Source organism: Delphinapterus leucas, chromosome 14 (genome assembly GCF_059928025.1).
Source record: "Delphinapterus leucas isolate spDelLeu-1000000601 "Yukka" chromosome 14, BTC_Dleu_Yukka2, whole genome shotgun sequence".
Classification (NCBI taxonomy): domain Eukaryota; kingdom Metazoa; phylum Chordata; class Mammalia; order Artiodactyla; family Monodontidae; genus Delphinapterus; species Delphinapterus leucas.
This window is the reverse complement of record NC_143142.1, coordinates 15,925,297-15,952,093: the sequence shown is the minus strand read 5'-3', so window position 1 is coordinate 15,952,093 and position 26,797 is coordinate 15,925,297. Positions and strand designations below refer to the sequence as shown.

The following is a 26,797-nucleotide window of genomic DNA, read 5'->3' as shown; positions in this document are numbered from 1 at the left end:
CGGGGGTGGGGTGTGGGGGGCGCAGCAGGGCGGATTAAAAAAAAAATATGGAATGGACTTAAGCTTCTAAACATTATTTTGTAAACTGTTTAATGGACTTTCTTGTATAGCAAACCAGAGATTCCAGAACAGCTTCCACCTGCCATCTCCTCCAAATTTTTCCAAATATGTGAGGTTATAGATATTTTGTTGCATTTACTAAGTTTTCAGTGACAAAGACCCTGTAAACATACTCATGCAAGTATACACTTACCTAAACCATTGATGTCCAGCTCATAAATATCACTAACAAGATAAAAAGAGCTGGTCTGACACTGAGAACAGCCAGAATTAAAGAATCCAGCCATTCTGGTAGGTACAGGACCAAGGAAAGGATACTGGAAAGGAAAAAAAGTTCTTTAAATGTTCTTTAAATCCACTGAAATTTAAATTCATAAAATACAAAATGAGAAAACAAGGAACTGGATAAAAATCTATCTCCATGATTAAGTTATAAAGCACTGATCAGCAAGCTAATAATAACCAAATCATTATGGTGAAAACAGAAACGCTGTATTAATTTGTTGACAGGTATTAAAAAGTTTACCATCACAAAAAAGCTATTTTGCTTTTCCTCACTATCCAATTTGGATACTGAGGAAGCATCTGCAATTCCCCAAGTTTAAAAATTTGTCTTTTTCCTGTAGATGCCATAAAGTGGGACAAAATGCTGTTCTTTACTACTCAGCCATCCCCAATTCCTATTTTCAAAAAGACAGTCACATGTTATTGCAGCTTTGATTGTAAATACGCACTGATGATACCTGAATGTCCTTCTCAATAAATCGCTTTCCCGTCTCCAGGGCCACCTCCAGCTGTTGAAGGAGCAGACGGAAAATATCAATCCGGGAGGATACTCCATTCTCAGTGGTCTTCTCTGAGTTCTCTGGCCCAACAGAATGGTTAAGACTTGGAAGTCCACTGATCAGCCTCAAGGTTAAGGAACGGATTCTTAACCACATTGTCTCCTCCTCCAAGGAAAGTTTCTTATGTTCTTCAGAAACATCCCTTAAAAAGAAACATCCGCAAACCATCCATTTTATTCATGTTAACTTTAAAGCTTTCAAAGTTCACTTTCATCAGTCAAGACGCCTTTGAATGGTCTCAGCTTTCATTTAATAGCTGAATGATCTTGGACAAACCAAAACAGTCCAAGTCCCCATTTCGGTATCCATAAAATGGGAAAGATAACCTACCTAACAGGTCGTTTTCCCCTTACATGAGATTCATTTTTCTGATGATAAAATACATAATATAAAAAATTCAAATGACAGAAAAGTAAAAAAAGTAAAAGGAAAAGGGGACCTGATAACCAAGAACCCACAATATATATATATTTTTTAACCACCAAAATGGTTTTATTTTTGACTGCCAACATGCACAACAATGCATTACTTTGGTTTCCTTAAACATTACTTAAGTACGCATTAGAAATATATGTTTACATTTAAGAAATGTAACACACTAAAAAACTCCTCCATAAACAAATTCTTTCTCAATATATTTTCCTGCTTTGTTTCACACATAAATAACATAATCTACAAAGTAATAAATAAAACTATTAACTCTTATGACCTAAAAGTATATACAAATTTTGGAACCTGACAAGAATGTCCTTTATCTGATTTTACATAAATAACAACATGCAGTATTTGCAATGTTTTTTAATTAAATGAATGACTTACAATCAAAACTTTTATTTTCTCCCAACCAGTTCTCCCTATAATAGACCTTCATTGTACTTGGTAAAGATGTCATGTATTTAAAAAGTCAAAGTGGCTAAAAGACTAGGTTTTTAAAATGGAACAGAAGGTTGCCATTAAATATTATTAAGCCTTATTAAAATCACTTCTGTTTGTCTGAAGAACAAAAAATGCTCCCAAAGAATATATGCTTGTACTATCTTTTTTTTCCTTCTTTTTTTAAAATTTTTGGCGGTACCCCGCAGCATGTGGGATCTTAGTTCCCTCACCAGGGATCAAACCCGCACCCCCTGCATTGGAAGGTGGAGTCTTAACCATTGGACCTGATTTCCAGGTAAGTCCCTATACTATCATTTAAATGGAAGCTAACAAAGTCTTAAAAAAATCAGGTTAAATTTGTATTAGTCTTGGGAAAAATATTCCACTGAGATTCTGTTATAGGAACAGAATCCATGCTATCCTAAGTTTTCTAAAATTTATTTTGAACCATCACTTCAATTAGTTAAAACTTTCAGGGTAAAAATGACACATAAAAAGGATCTTAGAAAGGCATATTTAGAATTCCTGATACAGAACACTTGATTATTTAGTTTTTGTTTAATGACTGGAAATCTTTATTCCTTCAGAAAATAATAACATTATTTGTTGAGTGATACCATCTATTTAGTGATTTACTAGATAACCACTCAAGGTATATTAAGTAAGCACTCAAATTATTTTTATGTAACAAAAGTAAAAAACACTTTTCATGTTGGAATTGTTTCATTATGCATTATTATTTTTAAGGCCGTGATTTACAGAGTATAAAAATTAGAAAGAAAAACATTCTCAATTAATATTCTCACTAAATTTAGATGATTCAAATGATAAATAATAGTAAGCTAAGCACTGTCACTAGATTTTAAATTAGATTTTAAAATCTAAGTTTCTAAGTTTCATTTTTCAATCAATACAAATATGATCTGCTTCACACTATTAACTGCCAAACTTTATGTTTAAAAAAACTAAATATTCTTTGTTAAAGAGCAGTTTACAACAAATGTTTTTCCATGTTCTTATAAAAAAAAGATTCTGATATGCATAATGAATCTAGGTCAAAATCCACAAATGGTAGCCAAAATTGTCAACTTTCAGCCTAACACAACATAAATCCAGTTATTCTGCATAAACAATTCAAAATTAAAGTTTATAACGGAGGGCTTCCCTGGTGGCACAGTGGTTGAGAGTCCTCCTGCCGATGCAGGGGACATGGGTTCGTGCCCTGGTCCGGGAAGATCCCACATGCCGCAGAGCGGCTGGGCCCGTAAGCCATGGCCGCTGAGCCTGCTCGTCTGGAGCCTGTGCTCCGCAACGGGAGAGGCCACAACAGTGAGAGGCCCGTGTACCGCAAAAAAAAAAAAAAAAAAAAAGTTTATAACGGAAATGTCAACAAGTCATAACTACAACATTACTACTGATGGAGAACCCACAATATTAACATGCTTGGTATAGATCGTTTCAGACTTTTGCAATACAATGTACAAAAATGAACTACAAATATTTATGTAATATACTTTAAACAGATAAAATGGGTTCACAGTGTTTATACTATTTTGCAAACTGCATCTTTTTATGACAGTGTGTACAGAAAACAGTTAACATAGGGCTTGCCTGGTGGTGCAGTGGTTAAGAATCTGCCTGCCAATGCAGGGGACGTGGGTTTGATCCCTGGCCCGGGAAGATCCCACATGCCACGGAGCAACTAAGCCTGTGCACCACAACTACTGAACCTGTGCTCTAGAGTCCATGAGCCACAACTACTGAGCCTACGTGCCACAACTACTGAAGCCTGCGTGCCTAAAGCCTGTGCTCCACAACAAGAGAAGCCACGACAGTGAGAAGCCTACTCACTGCAACAAAGAGTAGCCCCCACTCACCGCAACTAGAGAAAGCCCACACACAGCAACGAAGACCCAACACAGTCAAAAATAAAACAAACAAATAAATAAATAAATAATCCCCCCACCAAATATTCTTTAAAAAAAAAAAAAGTTAACATAGCAACCGTGAGGCTATTATCTTCAGAAGGGCCTACTTGCAATGTTGGCCCTTGCCTGATGTCTGGGAACCTAGCAGGCCAACCATTCCCTAAATGACAAGAGTGGCTCACCTGCCTAGATTGTTCGTACAAATTATGTGGTTAAGGGTGAACAGTGCTTTCCTTCTGGGAGTCTGAAATGTTGGTACATGCTAGATAGACTGAGGGTGCCTATATCACCAGCCGATGAAAACCTTGGGCACCAAATCTTTAATGGGCTTCTCTGGGTAGAAATATTGCACAGAAATACTGCATTTTTTGCTGCTGGAAAAAGGAGCACACGCTCAGTATATTCCTTCGTAGGAGGGAGAGAACATTGGAAGTCTGTGCATGGAGTTTTCCAAACTCCACCTGTATGTCTTTCCCTTTGCTGATCCTGTCAGGTATCCTTTTGTTATAAAACAACTTAGTTGTGGGTCCAACTACATGTAGAATCCCATGAGTCCTGGCAAATCACTGAATGTAGTCTTGGCAGCCCCCAAATTACAGCATATTCAGAACTACCTTCTATACATGTCTCTACATACTTGTGCACTTATTCCTTAGTTTCCACTTTCCTAGAAGTGGTTCTCCTGAATTAAATGGTACACAGCCTTTTCAATCTTGATACATATAACTAAAATTCCCTATAGAAAGGTTATATAAAGTTTTACTGCCATATAAACTCACAACAACCACTTTCCCATAACCTAGCTGAGAACAAGGATTAATCTTTTTTTATGGGATAGGTTAAATCTTCGCCTGATAGATTAAAATCAAATCTTTATTGCTGTAAAGTACATTTCTTTAATTTCCTATTAAACCCTTTGCCCCATTTGTTTTTCCTTTATCTTCTTCTTATTGATTTATTGAGTTCTCTGTATATGTGAAGGATATTAATATATATGAAGAAATTTACCAATTTACCAGATACCTCTAGAACTTGTTAACAAATTTACTTCTATATAGAAGACTAATATTTAGAGGTCAAATCCTTTGTTTCCAGATCTGATGTAATGCTGAGAAAGACTATCCCAACCATTTAAAAGTATTTTTTATATTTTCTTCTAAGTTTTAACATATAATCTTTAATCCATCTGGAATCCGTTTTCATGTATGCTGTGAAGGAGGAATTAACTTTTAGATTAACCAGTAATCTCAACATAGGGGTGAGGTTTTCTTTTCTCCCTTTGGCTTAACTATATTTTCTGATCCCTACAATAAAAATGTTATTATATATACATAATATATAATATAATATATAAAACTCTTAAATTCATCTTGATTCTTTAAAAATAAATTGCTTGGGGTTAAATTCAAGTTACCTGTCTTTTGGATCCCAGCTAAAGAAAACATTTAAGTCTCTGTTGTCTCGCAAGGCTTCCCATGGAATGTCATCTTCTTCTGGCCGAAGATTCATTGACTTTATACTTTCTGCTAAGCTGGTTGATCTGTGATAATGAAAATTTATTTAAGTATTATTCAATAATAAAATAGTCATGAAAACATGTTAGCCAGGACTTTGTTTTACTAGAAAGAGAGAAAAGGAAAGAGTGAAGGAAGAAAGGAAGGCTTTAATATTAGGAAGTAAGAGCTCATATAACGTGAAATAGAACCAAGCGCTGGTTCTGGCCTGCTACACAGCAAAAGAAAGGCATCTGGAGGCCCAACCAAAATAAAGTTCATCAGCATTAATTCCTGAAATCCCATGTTTGCAGGGTATGGGGAAGCTTGTAAACATAATATGGGCCAGGGATGATGACCATGGCCTAGCTGGTTTCTGTATGGAACCTGGGATGGTGCTGGCAGTACCCTATCATTCCCCATGACAGGCACCTTCCCCTTTCTTCCCTGTTCCCTCCTACATTTTTTTTTCCCATTTTTCTTTAGCTTAAGCCCGCTAGTGACACCCATGAGGCCCATTAATGGCTCTCAGCATCTGATCTAATCTCTTAGTTCCTTATTAGCTCTTGTGCAATACTTACACATTTGCTTCAAGTAGAAGGTCTAACAACATCCGTTCAGTACGGACTTGTGCAAAATGAAGAGAATTATTCAGCCTGTTCCTAAAAGCGATAAACTCTGGGATCTTCTCAAATGCACCATATTTGTAAGCTTGAATAATATATTCTGAGGTCTGGGAAGGAAAGACATCACCTTGGTATAAACATTTCACATGTCAGGTAACAAAGACATACCTTGCCAGACAAAACAAAACAACACTCAAACTAAAATCAAGATGTTGAATCTAATCTTTAAAGTTCTTGGTCACCAAACAGAATATCAGTTTTTAAAAATGATATTTTTCTTCTATCCTATACTGGAGTCAGATGTCTTCTTCACTAATATTACTACTAATAATATTTAGCTGCTGCTACCACCATGTAGACTTTCTCCTAGCAGTTATGTTCATTTCAACAGGACTGAAGGTTTTGTTATACCACATCAGTCAAGGTTTTGGTTAGTGCCATTGTGGAAGGGATATTACTCCATGTTTTTCTGCATCTAAGATAAACTTTGTTTTATACAAAGGTTCCCAAAATACCAGAATAATATAACCATCCCACCACCACCACAAATAAAAATTACTGTCCTTCAGAAAAAAGACAGGCTGCTCCTTGGTTTTGTTTACTTCTGAATAATATATCACAAACATAGGAATATGTGTATTGCATCAAGATAGAAGACACCAAACAAAAGACCTATAAAAATTCATGTCATCATCCATTCTGAGGACAGAAAATGCAAAAACCAGGTTACCTGTCCATCCAAACTACTATGCTAGAAAATCCCATAACATACACCACATGTGCTTTAATTAGATTAATACATATATACAGATGAAACATGAACAGAGGCAAGATAAAGAATCCTAAACAGAAATTCTGGCACAACAGAAGAAAATCTCAGGGAAGAACATTTCATGGGTGTGGGCCTACGCCATCAGGATCGGAAGTCAGAAGGGCACCCTTTTGGGCTAAGTAAAGTACTAAACTCAAAGTTGATGTCTGCCCCCAAAGATCCTTTCTAGAAAAGACAGTCTTTTTGCACAGCCTCAGTCAGCTCTGCCCCCATCTCCATTATGACCGAATAATTTGCCCAATAGGAAAATAGGCCAATAGTCAACAACATACCCTCTGATACACAGCCTCGCAGGGTTCATTTCAGGCCGCGGGATTGCGCCACGGGCGCTAATTCAACTGCATTCGATGCGGCTTTTAAACCCCCATGGGACACCTCGGCGAGCTGTTTGCCTGCAGTATCTGGAGAAATTAAAGACGGACGGACACAAGAAAATTAAAAAGATTACTTGTGATCCTGCAGGTTTAAAGAAGGACTATCTGAAAAAGCTCAAGTGTACCTTCTAGCTTGATTAAAGGACAGTGATACGCTCAGTCAAGAAGAGGCCAGGATACCCTAAACACATATGCCTATCCAATGGCCTCTTGGTTTGGAAAACATAGCAAGGTTTACCAACAGCCCTTGCAACAGGACCTTACAGTTTGAAAAAAACGGCTGGTTAGGAACATATGATCCAGCAACTAATCAGGATAAAAATTTGACTTTGGTGATTCCAATCAAATTTATTAATTACAGCTCCAAAATATACTATGGTTAAAGGAAAGAACTCAGCCTTACCAAGTGTAGAGGAAGTTTTAACTTCTGAGTGGTCCATGGAATACCACTTTAGAAAAAAGGCAAGAGAAAAATAAGGGGCCACAAAAAAGGAATGCAGTCCTTTAACAAACTAAGAAGGCAACTATAGTTCTCTGGCTTCTTTTTTTAAGATAGTCCTCCTTTAATACTGCAGTAAAGTATCACTGCAGAGCTAGAAAAGGGCCTGGGCAGCTACCAATAGGACAGACTGAGGAAGCACCATGATTTGAAGAAACAACGACCTATTGGAACTGCAGGCAAAACTGGAAGCCATGGGTACTTTAAAGACTTCTGAATATCAGAGAATGTTGTCTGTACCCATTTCTGCTCATTTATGCACCAATGAGGCTATTGAGATCCCATATGGATTCCTGAAATGAACCCTGGTCACTGTAAAAATTAGCGAAATACATGGACATCAAACCCTTGAATAACAATCTTCATGAATACCTAAGATGCAGACTTGTAAAGGCAATTTTTTTTTAAAGTACGAACATGGAAGTTACTTTTGGAGATATGTAAATCTAAACTCTAGTTTTATATTATAAAACTCTATTCCAAATAAGATGACAGCAGACAACGACCTTTCCAAAAAGAAAACCCCTATATCGACCTTCCAAATACAACTTTCAATCCCACAGCACAAAGCCTTACAAAGCAGATTTCCATTTAAGGAGTAGATGTTCTTTCAAAGAGCTAGTTGGTAATTGAAATACATCAGTCACTCAAGGAAAAACCATCTGGGGGTGCCAAAAACTACCAAGAATAAAAGATGTAGAGCATAGAGCTTTAGCTTTCCAGAGATGTACTTCTAATACTATCAGAAGGTTTAACACATACAGTATAACACTACAATCGTGATCTTTCTTAGCTTCAAACTCCTGTAGGAAACAGTCCACACCACAGTCTCCATTTTCCTATTCTGGGACTTGGGCTGGGCATTACGGTTTAAGGTATGTTTTCCTTGCTGTACTGTGTTTTGCTTTTACCTCCAGGACCTAGCCCCCTCCATGCTCTCTCCCCAGTTATCTACTTTAATGTGATTAAATAGCTGTTTTCTTAGTTAGTAGTAATAAAAATAAATTTCAAGCAGAGAGTCCTAGTCCCAGATTAATAAAATGCTTTACTTTTATCAGCTTCAGCATCACATACATTCAGATGAATTAGTCACTCCTGTCACACACAACCATCAGCAAAATATCAAACAAAGATACAAAAAGCCACTAAGGACAACATGCCCTCTCATATCACTCCTGGGGATCTCCTTTCCCTATTACAATACTTTCGGTGTGTGTGTGTGTGTGTGTGTGTGTGTGTGTGTGTGTGTGTGTGTGTGTGTGTGTGTGTGTGTGTGTGTGTGTGTGTGTGTGTGTGTGTGTGTGTGTGTGTGTGTGTGTGTTGTTTTCAAAACACTTCTTCAGACACAGTATTTGTGGGAAGAAAAATTAAAGCTTGATTTTTATTAGTATAAAATAATGTGCCTTTATTGACCAATTCATGAACAATATAGTTCTTCTAGGATACTGGATGACTGAAAATTGGAGTAAAACCAAACACCAGGCTTGGATTAATCCCTTATTTACGCCCCACATCCACATCAAGCTATTTGAGAAACAAAAGTTTGAAAAGGATTCTTCACTATATCAAATGTTTACTTAACCTCTTCCTTAGAAACACAGTAATCAGAGCCAGAATAATGAGATTTGAAATACACTTTTCTTTTGATTTTTTCCTCAGTTAGTGAAACTTCTTGAAAACAGAGAAGGGCAAGCATGGATACTTTTTTTTTTTTTTAATTTTTATTGGAGTATAGTTGCTTTACAATGTTGTGTTAGTTTCTACTGTACAGCTAAGTGAATCAGCTACATGTATACATATATCCCCTCTCTTTTGGATTTCCTTCCCATTTAGGTCACCACGGAGCACTGAGTAGAGTTCCCTGTGCTATACAGTAGGTTGTCATTAGTTTTCTATTTTATACATAGCATCAATAGCGTAGATATGTCAATCCCAATCTCCCAATTCATCCCACGCTCCCCCATTCCCCCTTGGTATCCATGTCTATGTCTCTATATCTGCTTTGGAAACAAGATCGTCTATACCAATTTTTTCAGATTCAACATACATGCATTAATATACGATATTTGTTTTTCTCAAGCACAGATACTTGAATATACAGTGAAAACTCACAGATTTATAACTCAACTGCCCACTTATGCTAAGAGATTTTAGAACCAAGGTCCTAGAGATGCCCTTCTGACAGTGAAGCCAGGCTAGCAGCTTCTGAGCAATATGTTTAAACGCTGATGCCCACTTCTGTCTCTCCCTGATCAGAAGCTAGGGCACAAAATGAGGTTTGAACAGAGATACAATCACTGTTGGGAAGTGGAGCCATGGGTGGAAAGGGATAGAGCTCAAAAGCCAATTGATGATGCAAAGATCACAACCCCGTGCTACACCAGCCCTCTAGGCCATGACCTGAAGTGTGTCAGAATATAATCATTGCAAGATGAGAACAATAAACCTATATTCTATTGGTCAGAAATGCTTTTGCCCTGTCCCAGCTTTCTATTTAACACAAGCTTAAAGAATTAGATGGAAGATAAATTAGGTATAGCAGTCATATTTACAAAAGGGTTTCTTAAAAAAATCCTCATGAGTGCTTTGCCAAGAAGAACCTCAGAAGCCAGCTTCCTTGCCAAGTTTCTTAGCTGCTGTCAGACCATGAAAAATGGAACACTATGGGCAGATACCTGGCATGGCGAAATTCCAGGTGATGAGTCTTAGAAGCACATGAGAAGCAAGCAGGTAGTGTGACCACTGTAGAGAGGCACCTTATCTCCACATATGTTCCTGGGTGGTTTTACATACCTCGACTGAGTAGAGACCATATAGTTTTTCCACAATAACTTCTGCTTAACTGACAAGTGGAGATCACATCTGCTTGCAGTGAAAAATATGGTGCAAATCCCATCCTTTCATTATGGCACATAAAAGCTCTATCTTATTTATTGTTACTTTAAAAAACATACTACTGACCTAAGTTTCTTAAAGTGTCCTGAATTGGTCAATTTTATAATTGTAAGAAAAGATAAGTATACTCTGTTGATAAAGAACATGGTGGTTATCAACTTCAGAAAGCAATAAAAGTAAGCGAGAACAACTGCTATCGCAAAATCATATATGGCATCCCAGGCTATACACTCTTATGGGCTATTTCTTATACCCTTAGAAAGTCTCTTAGAGATTAAAACACAGACCTAAGAGGCACTTCATATTCTGCTAATACCCAGTTTTAAATGCACCTTCTCATGGATTCTATTAAACATACCCTTACGAACAACCACAAAAACTCCTTACCTCTACCTAACAGCCTTGGCCAGTAAGCTATAGACTAAGGGCACATGTGAGTACAGCGTGGTGCACCTTAATATGTGTACTTGTGACCCGAGGGAAGACGCTCTCTGAATCATGTTCTTTCAGCAGGCCAAGACCATATTAAAAAATAAAATTTTTTTTTCACTTACATCTTTCTGGTTGGAGTGGAAAAACCTGAGCGCGAAGTTACAGGACTGGGATGCAGCAGCATACTGACCTAGGGATTCGGCATATCGGGTCAAAAGGTAACTAGGTCGGAAGGAAAGAAAAAAAAAGGTTATACCTACCCACCTCTAGTATCAAATACTACACTTCAAATTACTATGGCAGAAAAACAGCTAGGCATACGAAAAGTTAAAACATGCGGCCATAGAAATGATCTAATTCACAGAATCAAATTTTAAAAAACAGCAAAGTTAATTCAGTTTTGTGGGAGACCTAAAGCTCTATGCCATGCTTTCTTACACTCAGATGATTAATGGAACACAAGTTGTTAGAGAACAGAATATTGTCTTCCTAAAACAGCTCTACAGGACACAGAGAAAATACCCTTGATTCATCACAAAGAATAGTCAAAATACAAATTCAAAGGATCTCTGGGGTCAACATACAAGTGTCAACCTCAACTGCAAGGCAGAAGTAAAGACTTGAAAACAATGTGTGCTAAGAAAAAGAGTTCAAAGTATATAACTGTTACCTGTATCTGGGGAAAACTTTTTTTTTAACCATTTCTAAATTGTACACATTTGAAATTACCACAAAATGCTGAGAAAGATAAAACTCTTTCTGCTTTGCAATGGGTCATAACATAACAGGTGATTAATCTACAAAGCTTAATACCGGGAACAACTTTTCTGCTAAAATCAAAATGTTAAGAATTCCATATATGAGGACCCCACACTGCTGTAGCTGGCTGCTCATTATTCAGAGTATATACTACCAACCCAATGGTGTCATGCTGGATATGCTTAGCATCAAGGCTGGAATACAGATCCACCACCGGTTCAAATGCCCCCAGCATACAGTAGATTCGAACAAGCAGCAATTTGAATTGAGCATTGGAAGGGCTGTGAGTTAGTCCCTCTTCCAGCAAAGTCAGGGCCTGCCACACAGCGGTCTCATCACCTAGAACCAAAATATAACAGCATTATCCACAGACCTTGACAGCAAATGGGGGTTTCTCAAAACTAAAAAATAAAAACTAACTGACACCATCACCTCCCCTAAGTATTCTAAGGATGTGGTTGGGTGGCAGAGAACGAATTTTAGATACACACCTGTAACCAAAATAGGGAATTTCCCTGAAAAGACAGTCCCTCAATAGTTACCTCAGTTCTTAAACCTGCATCTGCAAAAATGATGCAAACTTTGAGCTGCCAGGTCTTAAAAGAGAAGTCTGGAATCTCACAGGATCCTAGATTCTGAGAAGAGATGGACTTTGAAGGAGAAGTAGAATCCACCAACTTTCCCAGTACAGGATTTTCTCTACAAGACCCCAGACAGATGCTTTCTCTTGACATCATTTTTCTTCCACATGTAACTCTACTAACAGATGTCAACTAATATTTGAAAAAAGAACTGCTCATTAATAACCAAACTAAAATGATACACATTTTTGGCCTACTAAAATGCAAAACGTTACATGCATCAATATTCTTAAAGAAAAAGTAATTTCTCTTTTATGAAATTATCTGAAGAAAATAATATGAAATGCAGATAAAGCTTTATATACAAAAACATTCACTGTACTAATAATGGGGGGATGATTAAGTAAACTGTAGTTACACCCACACAGGGAAACACCATACAGCCATTTAACGTTAACAAGGAGTTTTTAACAGCAAGGGAAAATAATTATGCAATAATGATCAGTAAAACGTACAGAATTCAAACTAGTATGAAGAGTTCATCTCAAGTATTTAAAACATTCACAGAGAAAGAGAGAAGGAAATATGCAAAAATGTTAGTCTTTTGGAAGTTGGAAAAGTGAGATTAAAATAAACCATTTGCCAAATTTTTACGAGCTACTTTTACAGTTAGAAAAAACAGCTAAAATAAAAAGCTCCCCCCCCCCAAAAAAAAAGCTCCATGCACTGAGCTTTTAAAATTATATGCTATATGCTTTTTTCCAAAAGAAACAAGACATAACCAAAAATTGGGGATTTAGATAAATATCCATAATCCTACCCAAACTACGTAAACCACCCATGATCTACTCAAACTACCATTGTGATTAATGTACTGCTTTTGAACTATCAATTATGTATACATAACATTACTATGTAATGTATCAATTATAGCTCAATAAAACGAGAGGAGAAAAAATGACATCCTTCACTCCCTATTTTATTTTTGCAGCACAATTTTACACAGTAGTAATCATGGCATACACCCGATTTTGTGTTTTCCCATGTTGCTCCCTGCTCTTCACAATCATAATTTTATTTAATTCAACACTCAGTGACCTAAACTCTGCAGTAACACTAGATATAACACCCAAAGATAAGAGTCATAGGTGGTTCCAGGCCTCAAGAGGTTCAGAATTGAGTAGAAGAGATAGTTGGACAATTATAGATAATAGATAATTTTTTTAAGTCCTACTTATTCAAGGATAACCAATATCAGAATTTTTTTTAAAAACTTCTTGAAGATCTCTTTTAAATGGAAACAAAATTTCAAAGTAAATAGTAAAAAAAGGTTTAATTTACACTTCTGAACTATTAAACCCAACATTATGATGACATTTATCATCTTATTTTATTTTGCAAAATTTATAATATAACTACAACTCTATGCCAAATCAAAGAGCATCAAGGGTTGATGAGGATTTGGGGGACAAAATTTTTTAAATCAAATTTTATAATATAACAAAATGATATAATAAAAAGATATAAGATAAATTCTGGGGATATAATGTACAGTATGGTGACTACAGTTAACCACACTGTACTGTGTATTTGAAAGTTGCTAAGAGAGTAGATGTTAATAGTTCTCATCACAAGGGAAAAAAAAGTAGCTATGTGAGGTAATGGACTTTAACTAAACTTATTGTGGTAATCATTTTGCGATATATCACTATATTGTATACCTTAAACTAATACCATGTATCACTATATTGTATACCTTAAACTAATACAATGTAATGTATCAATTATAGCTCAATAAAACTAGAGGAGAAAAAATGGCATCCTTCACTCCCCATTTTATTTTTGTAGCACAGTCATAAAGAAATGCTTTTTTGCAAAAAATATTTGAGAGCATCATCAATTTAACCTTAAAATGCTCTTCTTAATCCTGTCACATTCAAATCAGTCTCTTTCAACATCCTCACCAATTTTCTATACATTTCTAATTTTTGTCATATCCACCTTGAACAATGACTATTGTTCCAGCCTACAACTGGAACATTCAACATCACTTTCACTGACTTCAAGAAAACTTGCATCTATATATATATAATATCTAGAACTTCCCATGTATTTGCACTGTATGATTTTGGACAACCCACCTAACTTCTTTCTCTCTGCCCTGTATTTCCCACATCTGTAAAACTGTAACGATCTTAACTGTATTGTTACAAGGTTTAAAATTAGCTAATTCATATAAAGCACTTTCAAGTGCCTGATGATCCACAACTGTTAACTGTTATTACTATTATATGGTCAGATATCTTGCTCCAAAACCAAGAGATTAGCAAAGCCACAGTCACTAAGAGCAAGAATAGATGCCAGGAATAAGTGGGGAAGGGTATGAGTAGGGGCCAAATTACTAAGTAGTCAGTTCATTAATGGTTTTACATTAAGATGACTTTTACAGCCCTATGCAACCTCCTGAATGTGGGGTTCCAGATACCAAGTACTCTGATGAAAAGGATTTCATCCCCATCCCCGGTACAATACAGTATAACAAGTACTATCATATGGATATACACAACATCCTACAAAAGTTCAGAAGGGGCATAAAATCTGCAATGAGGAAGGGGGTGAAATCAAGACAGGCTTGTCAGAGGCACTGTTTGAGTAAAAGTGAGATGAAGGAGGTAAGAAAGTTATTTCAAAGAGAGGTAACATGATGTTCAGTGATAGTAGCAAAAAAAAAAAAAAAAAAAAAAAGTAGATTCAGGGCCTTAAGTACTAAGAATCTGGAGATGTAGACAGACACTAGATTATAGAGAGCATTGTAAACCATCCTAATAAGGCTGATCTTTATCCTCAGGAAAATAGGGCATATCTGAAGGATTTTAAGCATGAGGAAGATAGTATCAAAATTGAGTGCTTGGTTAAATGACCCATGAGGGCAGGGTTGTGTCTGTCTTGCACAGCACTGTCTCCCAGCCCTGTTTCTTCTGCAGTTTATTCTCATGAATAATATGCAATAAGTAGCTAAAGTTATTTTTTCTCAAAAACTGCTAATAAGAGAAAATGTCAGAAAGTGAGACCTAAAGAAAAGGCAATCTCAGTACCATCTGCTGAATCATCCTTCTCTTGCTTAATGACTCATGATGCTTCCTTTACCATGCAGTATATATTTGTCTTAAATGGGCTAATCTGAACTATATTCCAAAAAAAGTGTATTTTCCTATATAAACTGAAGTGAACAAAAATGGCTATTTCATTCCATGGACCCATACATCTATATCTGAATCAGTTTCTCTGTATTTTAATTATTGTAACTTTGTAATAGGTTGTTTACTCACTATGCAGAAATATTTTAAAACAGAACAGATATCCACTGATTTAAGATTATCCTAATTACAGAGAGGGGGATATTTGGAGACTTTGGTTCTTCTAGAAGCACCCTGGAGAAGGGCAAGGAAGAAAAACCTAAAAGCATAAATCAAATTCTTGGATTATATACTTAGTCTAAGGATTTATAGTCAACAAAAACAAAGAGTAAAGTTAAACTGAAATCACTGCTCTTTACCTGTTTCTCTCCATATATCAATAAGCACATGGACAGCAAGGAGACAGTAATAGTCTGAAAATTGCAATTCGGTTTTCAAACAGGATTTCCCTATAGGGAAAAAAAAAATCATATCTGTATTTTAAGATTTGTTCAATTATTACTGCCCCAAAGGAGTTTTTTTAAAGCAAGAAAGTGACAGGAGGAAGAAGAGAAAAAGAGGAAAAGAAACTAATAAGAATGGAGTAAATACCAGAAGAAAAATATAAGCCATGAATCAAAAGAGTCAAAAGAAGGTGAGACCACACTCAGCTGGAGCAGAAGGAAGGGTTCCAGAATAGAGGTGGTATTCCAAATGGTCCCAAAAGGAGAGCAGCAAGATTTGGAAGGAGGTTTTAGGTGAAGAAAAGAACAGAATCCAAGAGCCATGTACAACTAATGTAATATTATGCTCATTACTTCACCTAATTTTTTAGAATACAGTTAGAGAAATACTAATATCATCTAGTCAGATAATTTATATTTTATCACACATATCTAAGCAATCTGAAGATCATCTACTTCTAAACTAAATATTTATCTCACAATTTACAATTCTTTTTGGTCATTTACACAGTCTATATATTTAGAATATTAAGGCCTATAAGCAGAAAATATGACAATTATCATAAACTCTGCAATTCATCTGAGCCCCACTGTGATAAAGAGTTGGCTGGCCAGATCAGGAAGAATATGGATATCTGGGAGCCAATTATAATTTTTAAAACTCCAAGCTTAAGAAAGGCTTTGCATTTTATTACCTGGATAGTGTTCCCACTTGACAAAATATTTTCCTTGCCAAAAGCATTACAACAGCATGCTATGAGAGATAAAAAACTAACTTCTAAATCTTAGCAGATCAGGGAACTACTGCACATTTTGAAAGGCTGCTCACCAAATTCTAGTCCATGCTGGTACCTTAACATCAATTCTCTGACCACACTCAATTTCTGATTTTTATCCATCATGTGGTACAAGCCAAGTAACCTCGTCAGCTGCACCACACACAAATGTTGCTGCAGAGCTCTGATGTCAGCAGGCAGTGCCAGCTTATCCTCTGTTGGTGTTGACAAAGGAACAACTCCAAGTAACTGATTAATAAACTGCAAAGTTGAAAGAAAAAAAAGAAGTACAGGTCTCAAAACAGAACTAGTCTTTAGTAGGCCACAATTAACAAATACTGAAATGGTCTAGAAAAAGGTATCAAGAAAAAATACAAATTAAAACCCCTTTAGTATACCACTTTCTATCTACCAAAATTGCCAAAACAAAAACACTTCTAACAGCACACAGTGCTGGTAAAACTCCAGTGAAACTGGCACACCCATTCATTGCTGGCCAAAAGTATTATGTTAATACCATGTAGTATATGCACTAAAAGATTAAAAGAACTGTGAAAATGTTTCCTAAATTACAATACATTGACATAATATGTAACGTAGCAACGAAAAAGTTTAATTAGGAAGACTGTAAAAAGAACAATTACCCCAAAACAAACCTATTATACTGATATACTACAAATAAATTCTTAAAGGAAACATTATACATTGAAAGGAATGGTTGTCCTGTCAATAGCCTTAAATTGTTCTTTTGATTAAAGCTTTAATTTTGAGATAATTATAGATTTGCATGCAATTGTAAGAAATAACACAGTTCCTGTGTACCCTTCACCCAGTTTTTCCTAATGGTAACATTTTTCTTTCTCCTGTGGCCGTACCGCACGACATGTGGGATCTTAGTTCCCTGACCAGGTATTGAACCCATGCCCCCTGCAGTGGAAGCATGAAGCCCTAACCACTGGACTGCCAGGAAATTCCACCCCAATGGTAACATCTTGCAATAAAATGTTTTTAATTCTCTAAATTCGGTATAAATTTTTAAGAACACCAGTTCCACAACCAGTACAGTTGCAATATTGGCAGAAGTGAGAAGGGACCCCTGCATCACATACAGGGTGTCTGTTTAAACTTCCCACATGGTCGTATACTATACTCTTCAGCTGTTAGGATGTGAGAAAATGCTTGGGCAGCACGAGTCTGGGGTTCTAAAAGGTGTTCATGGACAGAAAGTGCAGCCAAGGGGTCACAGGCATCACCCTTGTGTCTTCCCTATATTTTGTGATCCAAAACTAATAAATTATTTTTAAAGCAAAAAAACCCAGTTCCATTTACACATGTATTAAACACAGGCTATTTTCACTCCCTTCCAAGATCCTATTAGGATGACAGTAAAGAACAAAAAAGGCATCAACCCCAAAGGATCAAGAACATGTGAAGAGATGACAGCAAATAATAAACATTAACAAGATTTCAAAAGATAAAAAGCAGAAGGGCAGGTGGTAAGTAATAACCAATGTACAGGGCCAAGAAAGCTGAAATCCAACAGTATGAATCGGGAGACCACCAATAAGCAGCAAGCCTCTTCCAGCCACAGAACCTTGGAAGACTCAGAAATTAAGGGCAAGAGGTACGTCTGAAAGCTAAAGTGCTGGTGGGACTGAAACAGAAGAATTTGCTAAATTCTAAGAAATTAGACCCCTCCCCAAGCTCACTGACTGACTTCCAAAACCCAGCAGAAGCCACGGGTTTTCTTTACCCCCAGGAGATACTGAACCAGAGACACTGTAGACTCAAGGGGAGAATGGAACAGATCTATTACCTCATGTTTCAGAATACACTAAGAGGAGTTTTAAACTTTTATGGTTCTGTCAGATTGATTGGGCTGAACTGAACAAAAAAATATTAACTCCAAGAAAGAAAGTTAAGAAAGGTAATCTCCACGTACAAAGTGGCTTAGCTGTGAATATTTAGTCATTAAAATATAAATACTGCATAATTACTAAACTATACTGGGGGAAAAGTAGATAAGGGGAGAAGTGGGATGTTATGAACGAAATTATTGCCTTCCACAGTAAGATACCAATAGATGAAGACTATAACTGGAAAAATAAACAAATAGCTAAATAAGCCTATAATTTAGAAATATGGAGTTAAATAACAGAAGAAGCAGTTAAGGGTTGAAAGTGATTTGCCTGTACAGAGCCAGAATCAGGGCTGGAGAAGGCAAAGAGCTGCAATTGTTTTTCAATATAAGCCTTGTAGCACTATTTGACTTTTTCAATTTTATACATGTAATTTTTGGAAACAAAAATTAAATTAAAATAAAAATCCTACTCAACATGCAGTTTCACATCTGTAATGACTTTACTTCAATTTTCTACAATTGTGTGAATTTTAATTATTATGATCAGATAATCACATTTGTAACAAAGAAACTGTGGCACTAGTGTTCATGTTTTTGATTAAGTACCCATATAATTTCTATTGCCAGCTCTTCCATTCTTGTAAGCCATTTTATATACTAGTTATGTTTATTATTAAGGCCTTCTTTATTGAATGCTAAAGAATCTTCCAAACAGGTTTTGTCATGAAACAATACGTTCATTTGCTATTCTAGTCTGTACAGTTTCACTGCTACACAAAAAGCTTCTTTAAAAACTGGAATTATTTTATTGTTAGCTTAAAACCCCAAGGCAAAGGAAACAAAATATAAAAACGTCTCTATGGGTGAGCCTCTTCAGGATAACTGGACTCAATGGCCTCCTCTTAGGGGCCAGTCCCATTTTAGAATGCGTCTCCTAATTCATTGGGACAACAGTTCTCAGTCTGAACCTTACTCGGACAGTTTGCAATCCTCTGACAAACATACTGCTGAGTGGCAGGATTTTTAGCTATTGAAGTCATCCTACATTTAAAAAGTTGTGGCAGCAAAATTACCCCTCTCAATTAAAAATTTACACAGGACTACAAAACTCACTGCAACAGCTTTAAATCCTTTGTCTCACTGAACAATGACCACCTCATCACTGCTAGTATTTCACTATTTCTAGAGGGTTCCTCCCAGTAGATTATTAGTATATGCAGTCACAGAGGTGATCTAAGATTTTCAAACATGCCAATAAAGTAGAGCTTCTGGTACTAAAATTTATGCTAGCAAACCTATATGAATCTCAGCGAAATGCAATATAAGCATTCCTCTAATGCTTTCCCATCATTTGATGCTTTAACTTACAAGACAGTAAGCACTATAAAACATGATCAATCATTCCTTACCTTAGCACTTAGCACATAATATGTGCGACAAACACTTAGTGAATGAATCTCTCCCACGTGGTTTTATTTTCTGCTTAAATCCCTCCAGTAACATGAAACTCACACACTGTGTTTTTTAGAGAATTGTGACTATAAAAAAGATCTTTCTCTCACTGAGCCAAATTCTTAATTCCCTGCAACAACTTCTTGCTGGCCCTGTTCTCTTCCCTCTTTTACAGGACAGCTTTTCAAATTATGAGAAATAAGGTAGTCTGTCATCACCATACCAAACCTATCTCTTCCACTCAACCATTTCTCTCTCATAGGCTTTCAAGTCTTTCTATAACCCAGAACCCTCTTTTCTGGATATGTTACAATTTATCTAGAAAACTTCTAAAGCTTAGCCTGTGCCCTATAAGCACAGCAACCCAAGAACAACTTTTTCTAAACCAAAGTGAACAATGGTAGTCATTTCAGAACCCAGTAGAGACCACTGGCTCCTTAACAGTTTGGGAATGCACTGCTCCATCTGCCCTAGATGTGTAGCCTCAAGACTGCCAAAGTATCAAGTGCTGGTGAGCTAAGGATATGGTCACGAAACAAATACTGTAGTCATTGCCACTGTGTTCCCATTGAGTTTCACTCATTCCATATGGGGATGACAGAGTCTTTCTGGAAAAACAGGTTGTGGTAGCCCTGTGATAGCAAGACTTCCAACATTCACTAATTAGAGTTTTTTATGAGTAAAGCTGACCAAAGTCACAGACTCTCTTGATACATATCAGTATTTCTTTACATGATGTTGATATACATATAATTGATTTACATTGATTCTATCACATCAAAAACTCCCAATAGATGACAATTAACTACAATATGGTACCCAGGCTTAGATCCCAGAAAAGAAAAAGGACATTAATGGAAGAGCTACAGAAATATAAATAAAGTCTAGAGGCCAGTTAACAGTAATGTACCAAAGTTAGTTTCTTAGTTTTGACAAATATACCACTGTAATTTAAGATGTTAATGTTGGGGAAAGCTGGGCGAAGGGTAGAGTATAACCTTCTTTACTATCTTTACAACTTTCCTGTAAATGTAAAGTTATTCCAAAATTAAAGGGTTTTTTTTCTTTAATTTTATTGAAGTATAGTTGAGTTACAATATTGTATTAGTTGCAGGTATACAGAAAAGTGATTTAGCTATGTATTTTTTTCAGATTCTTTTCCATTATAGGTTATTACAAGATATTGAATATAGTTCCCTGTGCTATACAGGAAATTCTTTTTATATATTTTGCTATAGTAGCCTGTATCTGTTAATCCCATACTCCTAATTTATCCCTTACCCTTTGGCAACCATAAGTTTGTTTTCTACATCTGTGAGTCTGTTTCTATTTTGTAAATAAGTTCATTTGTATTATTTTTTAGATTCCACATATAAGTGATATCATATATTTGTCTTTGTCTGACTTACTTCATTTAGTATGATAATCTCTAGGTCCAACCATGGTGCTGCAAATGGCAATATTTCATTATTTTTTATGGCTGAGTAATATTTCACTGTGTATATATATACCACATCTTCTTTATACACTCATATGTTGATGAACACTTAGGTTGCTTCCATGTCTTCACTACTGTAAACAGTGCTGCTATGAACAGCAGCTATGAGGTGTGTGTATCTTTTCGAATTAGAGTTTTCATCTTTTCTGGATATATGCCCAGGAGTGGGATTGCTGGATCATATGGTAGTTCTATTTTCAATTATTTAAGGAAGTTCCTACTGTTTTCCATAGTGGCTGTACCAATTTACATTTCTACCAACAGTGTAGGAGGGTTCTCTCCACACCCTCTCCAGCATTTATTATTTGCAGACTTTTTGATGAAGGCCATTCTGACTGGTATGAGGTGATACCTCATTGTAGTTTTGATTTGCATTTCTCTAATTATTAGTGATGTTGCACATCTTTTCATGTGCCTGCTGGTCATCTGTATGTCTTCTTTGGAGAAATGTCTATTTAGGTCTTCAAGTTTATTTTTTTTTAATCCCTTAGATTTAAGAGTCTCAGACTGCTTCAGCAAGAATGAATCATGATTTGACATAATCAGCAATTAACTGCTACAGTTTTGAGCAAATCAGAGACAAGATATTAAAAGGAAAGTCCACTGGACTTCATCAAACTTTAAAACTTTGCTCTGAGAATTCCCTGGCGGTCCAGTGGTTAGGACTCAGTGCTTTCACTGCCGGGGCCTGGGTTAGATCCCTGGACGGGGAACTAAGATACCGCAAGTTGCATGGCATGGCAAAAAAGAAACAAACAAACAAAAAAAACCTTTGCTCTGCAAATGATCTTGTTAAGAGTATGAAAAGACAAGCTACAGACTGGGAGAAAATATTTGAAACCACATATCTGACAAAGGACTTGTATCTAGAATATCTAAAGAACTCTCAAAACTCAACAGTAAAAAAACGAATCAACTGGAAAATGAGCAAAAGACACTTCACTGAGGAGAAAATACAGATGGCAAATTAGCACAGGAAAAAATGTTCAACAGCATTAACCATGAGGGAAATGTACATTAAAACCATAATGAAACATCACTACACACTTACTAGAATGGCTAAAATAAAAAATAGTGACAACACCTAATGTTGATGAGGATGCAGAGAAACCAGATGACTCATACATTGCTAACGGGAATTTAAAAGATAGAGTCACTGTGGAAAAGTCTGGCCATTTCTTTAAAAAACTAAATGTGCAGCTACCATAAGACCCCACAACTGAACTACTGGGCATTTTTCTCAGAGAAATGAAGACTTAGGTTCCCATAAAAAAACCTGCATACAAATGTTCACAGCAGCTGTATTTGTAATAGCCAAAAACTGGACATACCCACATGTTCTTCAACAAGTTAAAGGAATCATGGTACATCCATACCATGGAATATTATTCAGCAATAAAAAGGAATGGACATCGTACATGTAACAACATGATGAATCTCCAGGGAATTACGCTGAGTAAAGAAAGTCAATCTCTAAAGGTTATAAATAATATGATTCCATTATATAACATTCTTAAAATGACAAATTATAGGAATAGAAAATATCAGTAGTTGCTGAGGGAGAGGGATGGGGAAAGGAGGAGATACAGGGAGGTGGCTGTAGGTAAAAAAATGTAGGGAGCACATGGAGGGACCCTGGTGGTGAAACTACTATGCATCTTGTCTAGGTGGTGGTCACATGAATCCATACACTATATACGGCACTAAATATACACACACAAACACACCACACATATACACACAAATGAATGCATGTAAAATTGATGAAATCTGAATAAGGTCAGTGGATTTTATCAATGTCAGTTTCCTAATTATGACACTATACTATAATTATGCTAGATCTTACCATTGGGACAAAGTGGGTGAAGGGTATACAGATCTCTCTGTATTATTTCTCTTACAACTGCATGTATATCTACAATTATCTCAAAAAATATATATATATATACACATACATACATACATACATACACACACACACACACACACACACACACACACACACACAACAGAAGAAGCCAATTATCTACCAGGGGCTTATTCTCATTGCGGCTCAACTTTACAAGAAATCATGCCTTTAATCTGATAGCACCTAGACTACTTGGCTTGATAGCACAATATCTTGATATCTCATGTTCACCACTTTCACCCATTTTAGAAAGGAAACCCAAACACTTAACCTAGTTGCAATAAATACAGGTACCCAACAGAACTCTGCTTACTTTTGTACACTGTGTAGCAGGCAAGAGGTCAACAAACACCTTGAGGTCTGTGAAACAACAAGGTTTATCCCCAAACTTTTTAAAATACTGGAACATTAATTCTTCTGGATCACCTAAGAGAGAGGGGGGGGAAATATCACTAAATTATTCATGGACTGAAGCAATCTCTAATTTAAGTGAGAAGTCTGACTTGAAAAACATTTATTTCAATTAAATGAAAATTTTGCTTGAATGAGAATGAGGATGACAATGAGGGCCGGAAGATAGCTTGCCAGTTTAAAAATAAATACTAAAAAGGAGTTGAATCTTGCGAACTCAGTTTACCTGTTATTACACTGAGGAAATGTGAAGTTTTTCATTCAATTAAAGTTTAAATAGTTTAAAAGTTTTCATTAAAGTTTAAAGACAAGTTTATATGCAAACATTAAACAAACATGCTTTTCTCCACAACAGTTCCTGAACTACTTAACAAATATTAAATATATGTTAACTAAATGAAAGGTAGTGTTTGTTAACAGGCACACCAACATAAGAGAAAATAAATGGGAGAGCCACAGGCCAATAACTCCAAAGTCACTCACTATGGAAAATTTAAACCTGGATATGCAGAAAGCTACCAATTCATTTTATTTTTCCTCAAATTAAAAATAAAAATAATAAAAGTAAAATACTCTCAAATTGGACTAGATTTAGGAAGGAGAGATTTTTAACAAGGTCTCTGTAAGATTTTAGGTCTGGGTTCCTGCTCACACATTTCTGGGAACAGAGATTTCATGGCTTTAATCAGATTCTCACATGCCTCTGTGATCCAAAAGAGACTAAGAATCACTCACTGGTCTGGTAAAAAAAAAAAAAGAAAAAAATTTTTTTGTGTGTGGAGACAAATTTGTAAGATTCACCAATTTGTAAGATTCAGGCTGGTGAGAGAGAAGAGAAAGACAAGGGATGAATATAGGAAGTGTGAAAACAGATCCAAGTAGTTTTATATCCAGCTTTGGAAAGAAAGCAACTCTTTTTTTTTTTTTGGCTACATCAGGCGGCTTGTGGGATCCTAGTTCCCCGACCAAGGATCGAACCCAGGTCCCCTGCAGTGGAAGCACGGTGTCCTAACCACTGGACCATCAGGGAAATCTGAAGAAAGCAATTCTTTGCAATATACTTTAACAATATTTTGCTGAAGGTCACATAAAAATTTTCATTTGCAATTCTAAAACAAACACCAACTAAAGTAATTGAGGTAGACCCAAAGAAAGAAGTCAACATGGAATTCAAAATTGGTTATGAATAATCTACATAGGAAATGACAGAGAGATAGCCACAGTTAATTTTAGAATGAGCTGCAAAGAACATTAATTACATGATTAAAATGGACAAAGATGTTCTAGGATAGGTTTTAGGTATTGAGAAGTGCTCATCATCTCAGGACAACTGGTCCCTAAAGAAACCTTCTTAAAGTTATTCAACTTTTAATGAGAACTAAATTTCTATAATGACGAGTGGGAAAAAAAGTTTTCTTTGGAGCTTTATCTTAAAAAAATGAAACTAAAAAAATTTTTAAAGTTTATTCTCCTAAACTTAAAAAATTTAGGGTATAATTAAAACTAAAGCTAATTCTTAGTATGAGCAAAGAATTACTGATTTTGGGGGGAGTAGTGCTTTTTTTCCCCACAAAACTGTGAATTAGTACAATATGACAACATTTACTTCTTATATTAGTATGCTCAAAAAGAACCATTTTACAAAAACCTCTAAGGGCTTCATCAAATTTCCTGAAGGCCTCTCTTAATGCTTTACTATCCAAATCATACTTTTCTCCCATCTTGTCATTGTCCTAATAAATTTTCTCCTCAACTGTTAACTGCTCTTTAACTGCTCTAACTCTGCCAGATGTTATTTCGTCAATGGTTTTGTGAGTGCTTAGGGTAGATTTTCAAGAAACCTTTCATTCACTTCTTGAAATCCTGAAACTTTTATAAAACTGGCTATTTACTTTGAAATTGATTTTGACATTATTGCTGGGTCAGCAAAAGAACGCCTGACAGACTCTGATGGAATAGGGAGAGATGCTAAAGTTAAGCCAAGTTGCATGTGTGATTGAGGGTTAATTTTGTAAGTGATCCATTCATTAGTTAATATTTTCAGGTTATGAAGACATTTGCTTCTCAAACACAACTTTATCACTGTAGGCTTCAGAGAATAGATACTGCACTTGGGTACTGAGGGCATCCCTGTATCTTCTCCAGGGTTCCCAAATATCATTACAGCTTCTTACCCAGTTTGTACTCATCATTAAAACCTTGACGTCGCAAACGTCTAATCAGCTCCAGTTTAGCCAGATGTGGTCCTCGGAGATGGCGAGAACTTTTAGATTCTTCTGTTATCCGATCTTCTATAAATCTCACAGCCTCTTCTGCAGAATAATGTACTTCTCCTTCTAAAGAGCTAGGTATAAACACATGAAAAAGGTATTTTGTGCCTCTATCAAGCCAAATCGATTTTAAGAAACAAATTAAAAATAACAGAAAGTACTGTGATAATTATAAAACAACACAAATTAGAATAAAAGAGAAATATGAGCATATTCTGACAGTTAACATGGCATATGATTCCTCTCAATTTTGTCATTTGATTATTGCAGAGTGACTAACCACCTCTACCTCTTTCTTAAAAAAAAGAATGAATAATTTTGCATATATAAAATATTACCTAATTAAAAACATAAGTAAATTTTATTGCTAGAAAAATGAGGCTGAGAAAAATTAGATGACTTACTTAATATTATAAAGTAAGCCTCAGTTCATATTTGGTATCATAAACCCTATTTTGTTATTCACTTTTTAAAAAGAGCTCATTATATTTATTGTGGTATTGTCTGTAATAGCCCCCAAAACAGGAAGCAGCAACAATACAAGTATCTATCAACAGCAGACAGATTAAATGAATTTGGTACATTTCTAAAATGGAGTTCTCTTAAGTCATTAAAAAGAATTAATCAGATCTGTATGCACCATATATGGAAAGATGCCCAAGATACACTTTAGGGGGTGAAATACGAAGTTGTAAACCATTACATCTAACATAATTGCATTCTTATGTTAAATAAGAATAATTATATTAGTATATGCATAATATAAATAAATCTGGAAGA

The 26,797-nt window shown here is 35.9% G+C and overlaps 1 protein-coding gene across 3 annotated transcripts in view; it reads right to left on the bottom strand.

The window, feature by feature from the left end:
- Positions 1-26,797, bottom strand: part of NAA25 (N-alpha-acetyltransferase 25, NatB auxiliary subunit) — a 76,062-nt gene that overhangs the window by 21,929 nt on the left and 27,336 nt on the right. For all 3 annotated transcript variants that reach the window (XM_089894542.1, XM_022550661.2, XM_089894543.1), the window contains 10 exons: positions 25,922-26,091; positions 23,650-23,762; positions 16,670-16,877; positions 15,757-15,846; positions 11,778-11,958; positions 10,983-11,082; positions 5,784-5,935; positions 5,124-5,249; positions 804-1,047; positions 254-377 (listed from right to left, as the gene is read on the bottom strand). In XM_089894542.1, the coding sequence (XP_089750668.1) occupies positions 254-377; positions 804-1,047; positions 5,124-5,249; positions 5,784-5,935; positions 10,983-11,082; positions 11,778-11,958; positions 15,757-15,846; positions 16,670-16,877; positions 23,650-23,762; positions 25,922-26,091 (1,508 nt within the window). The remainder of the gene's footprint in view (positions 1-253; positions 378-803; positions 1,048-5,123; positions 5,250-5,783; positions 5,936-10,982; positions 11,083-11,777; positions 11,959-15,756; positions 15,847-16,669; positions 16,878-23,649; positions 23,763-25,921; positions 26,092-26,797) is intronic.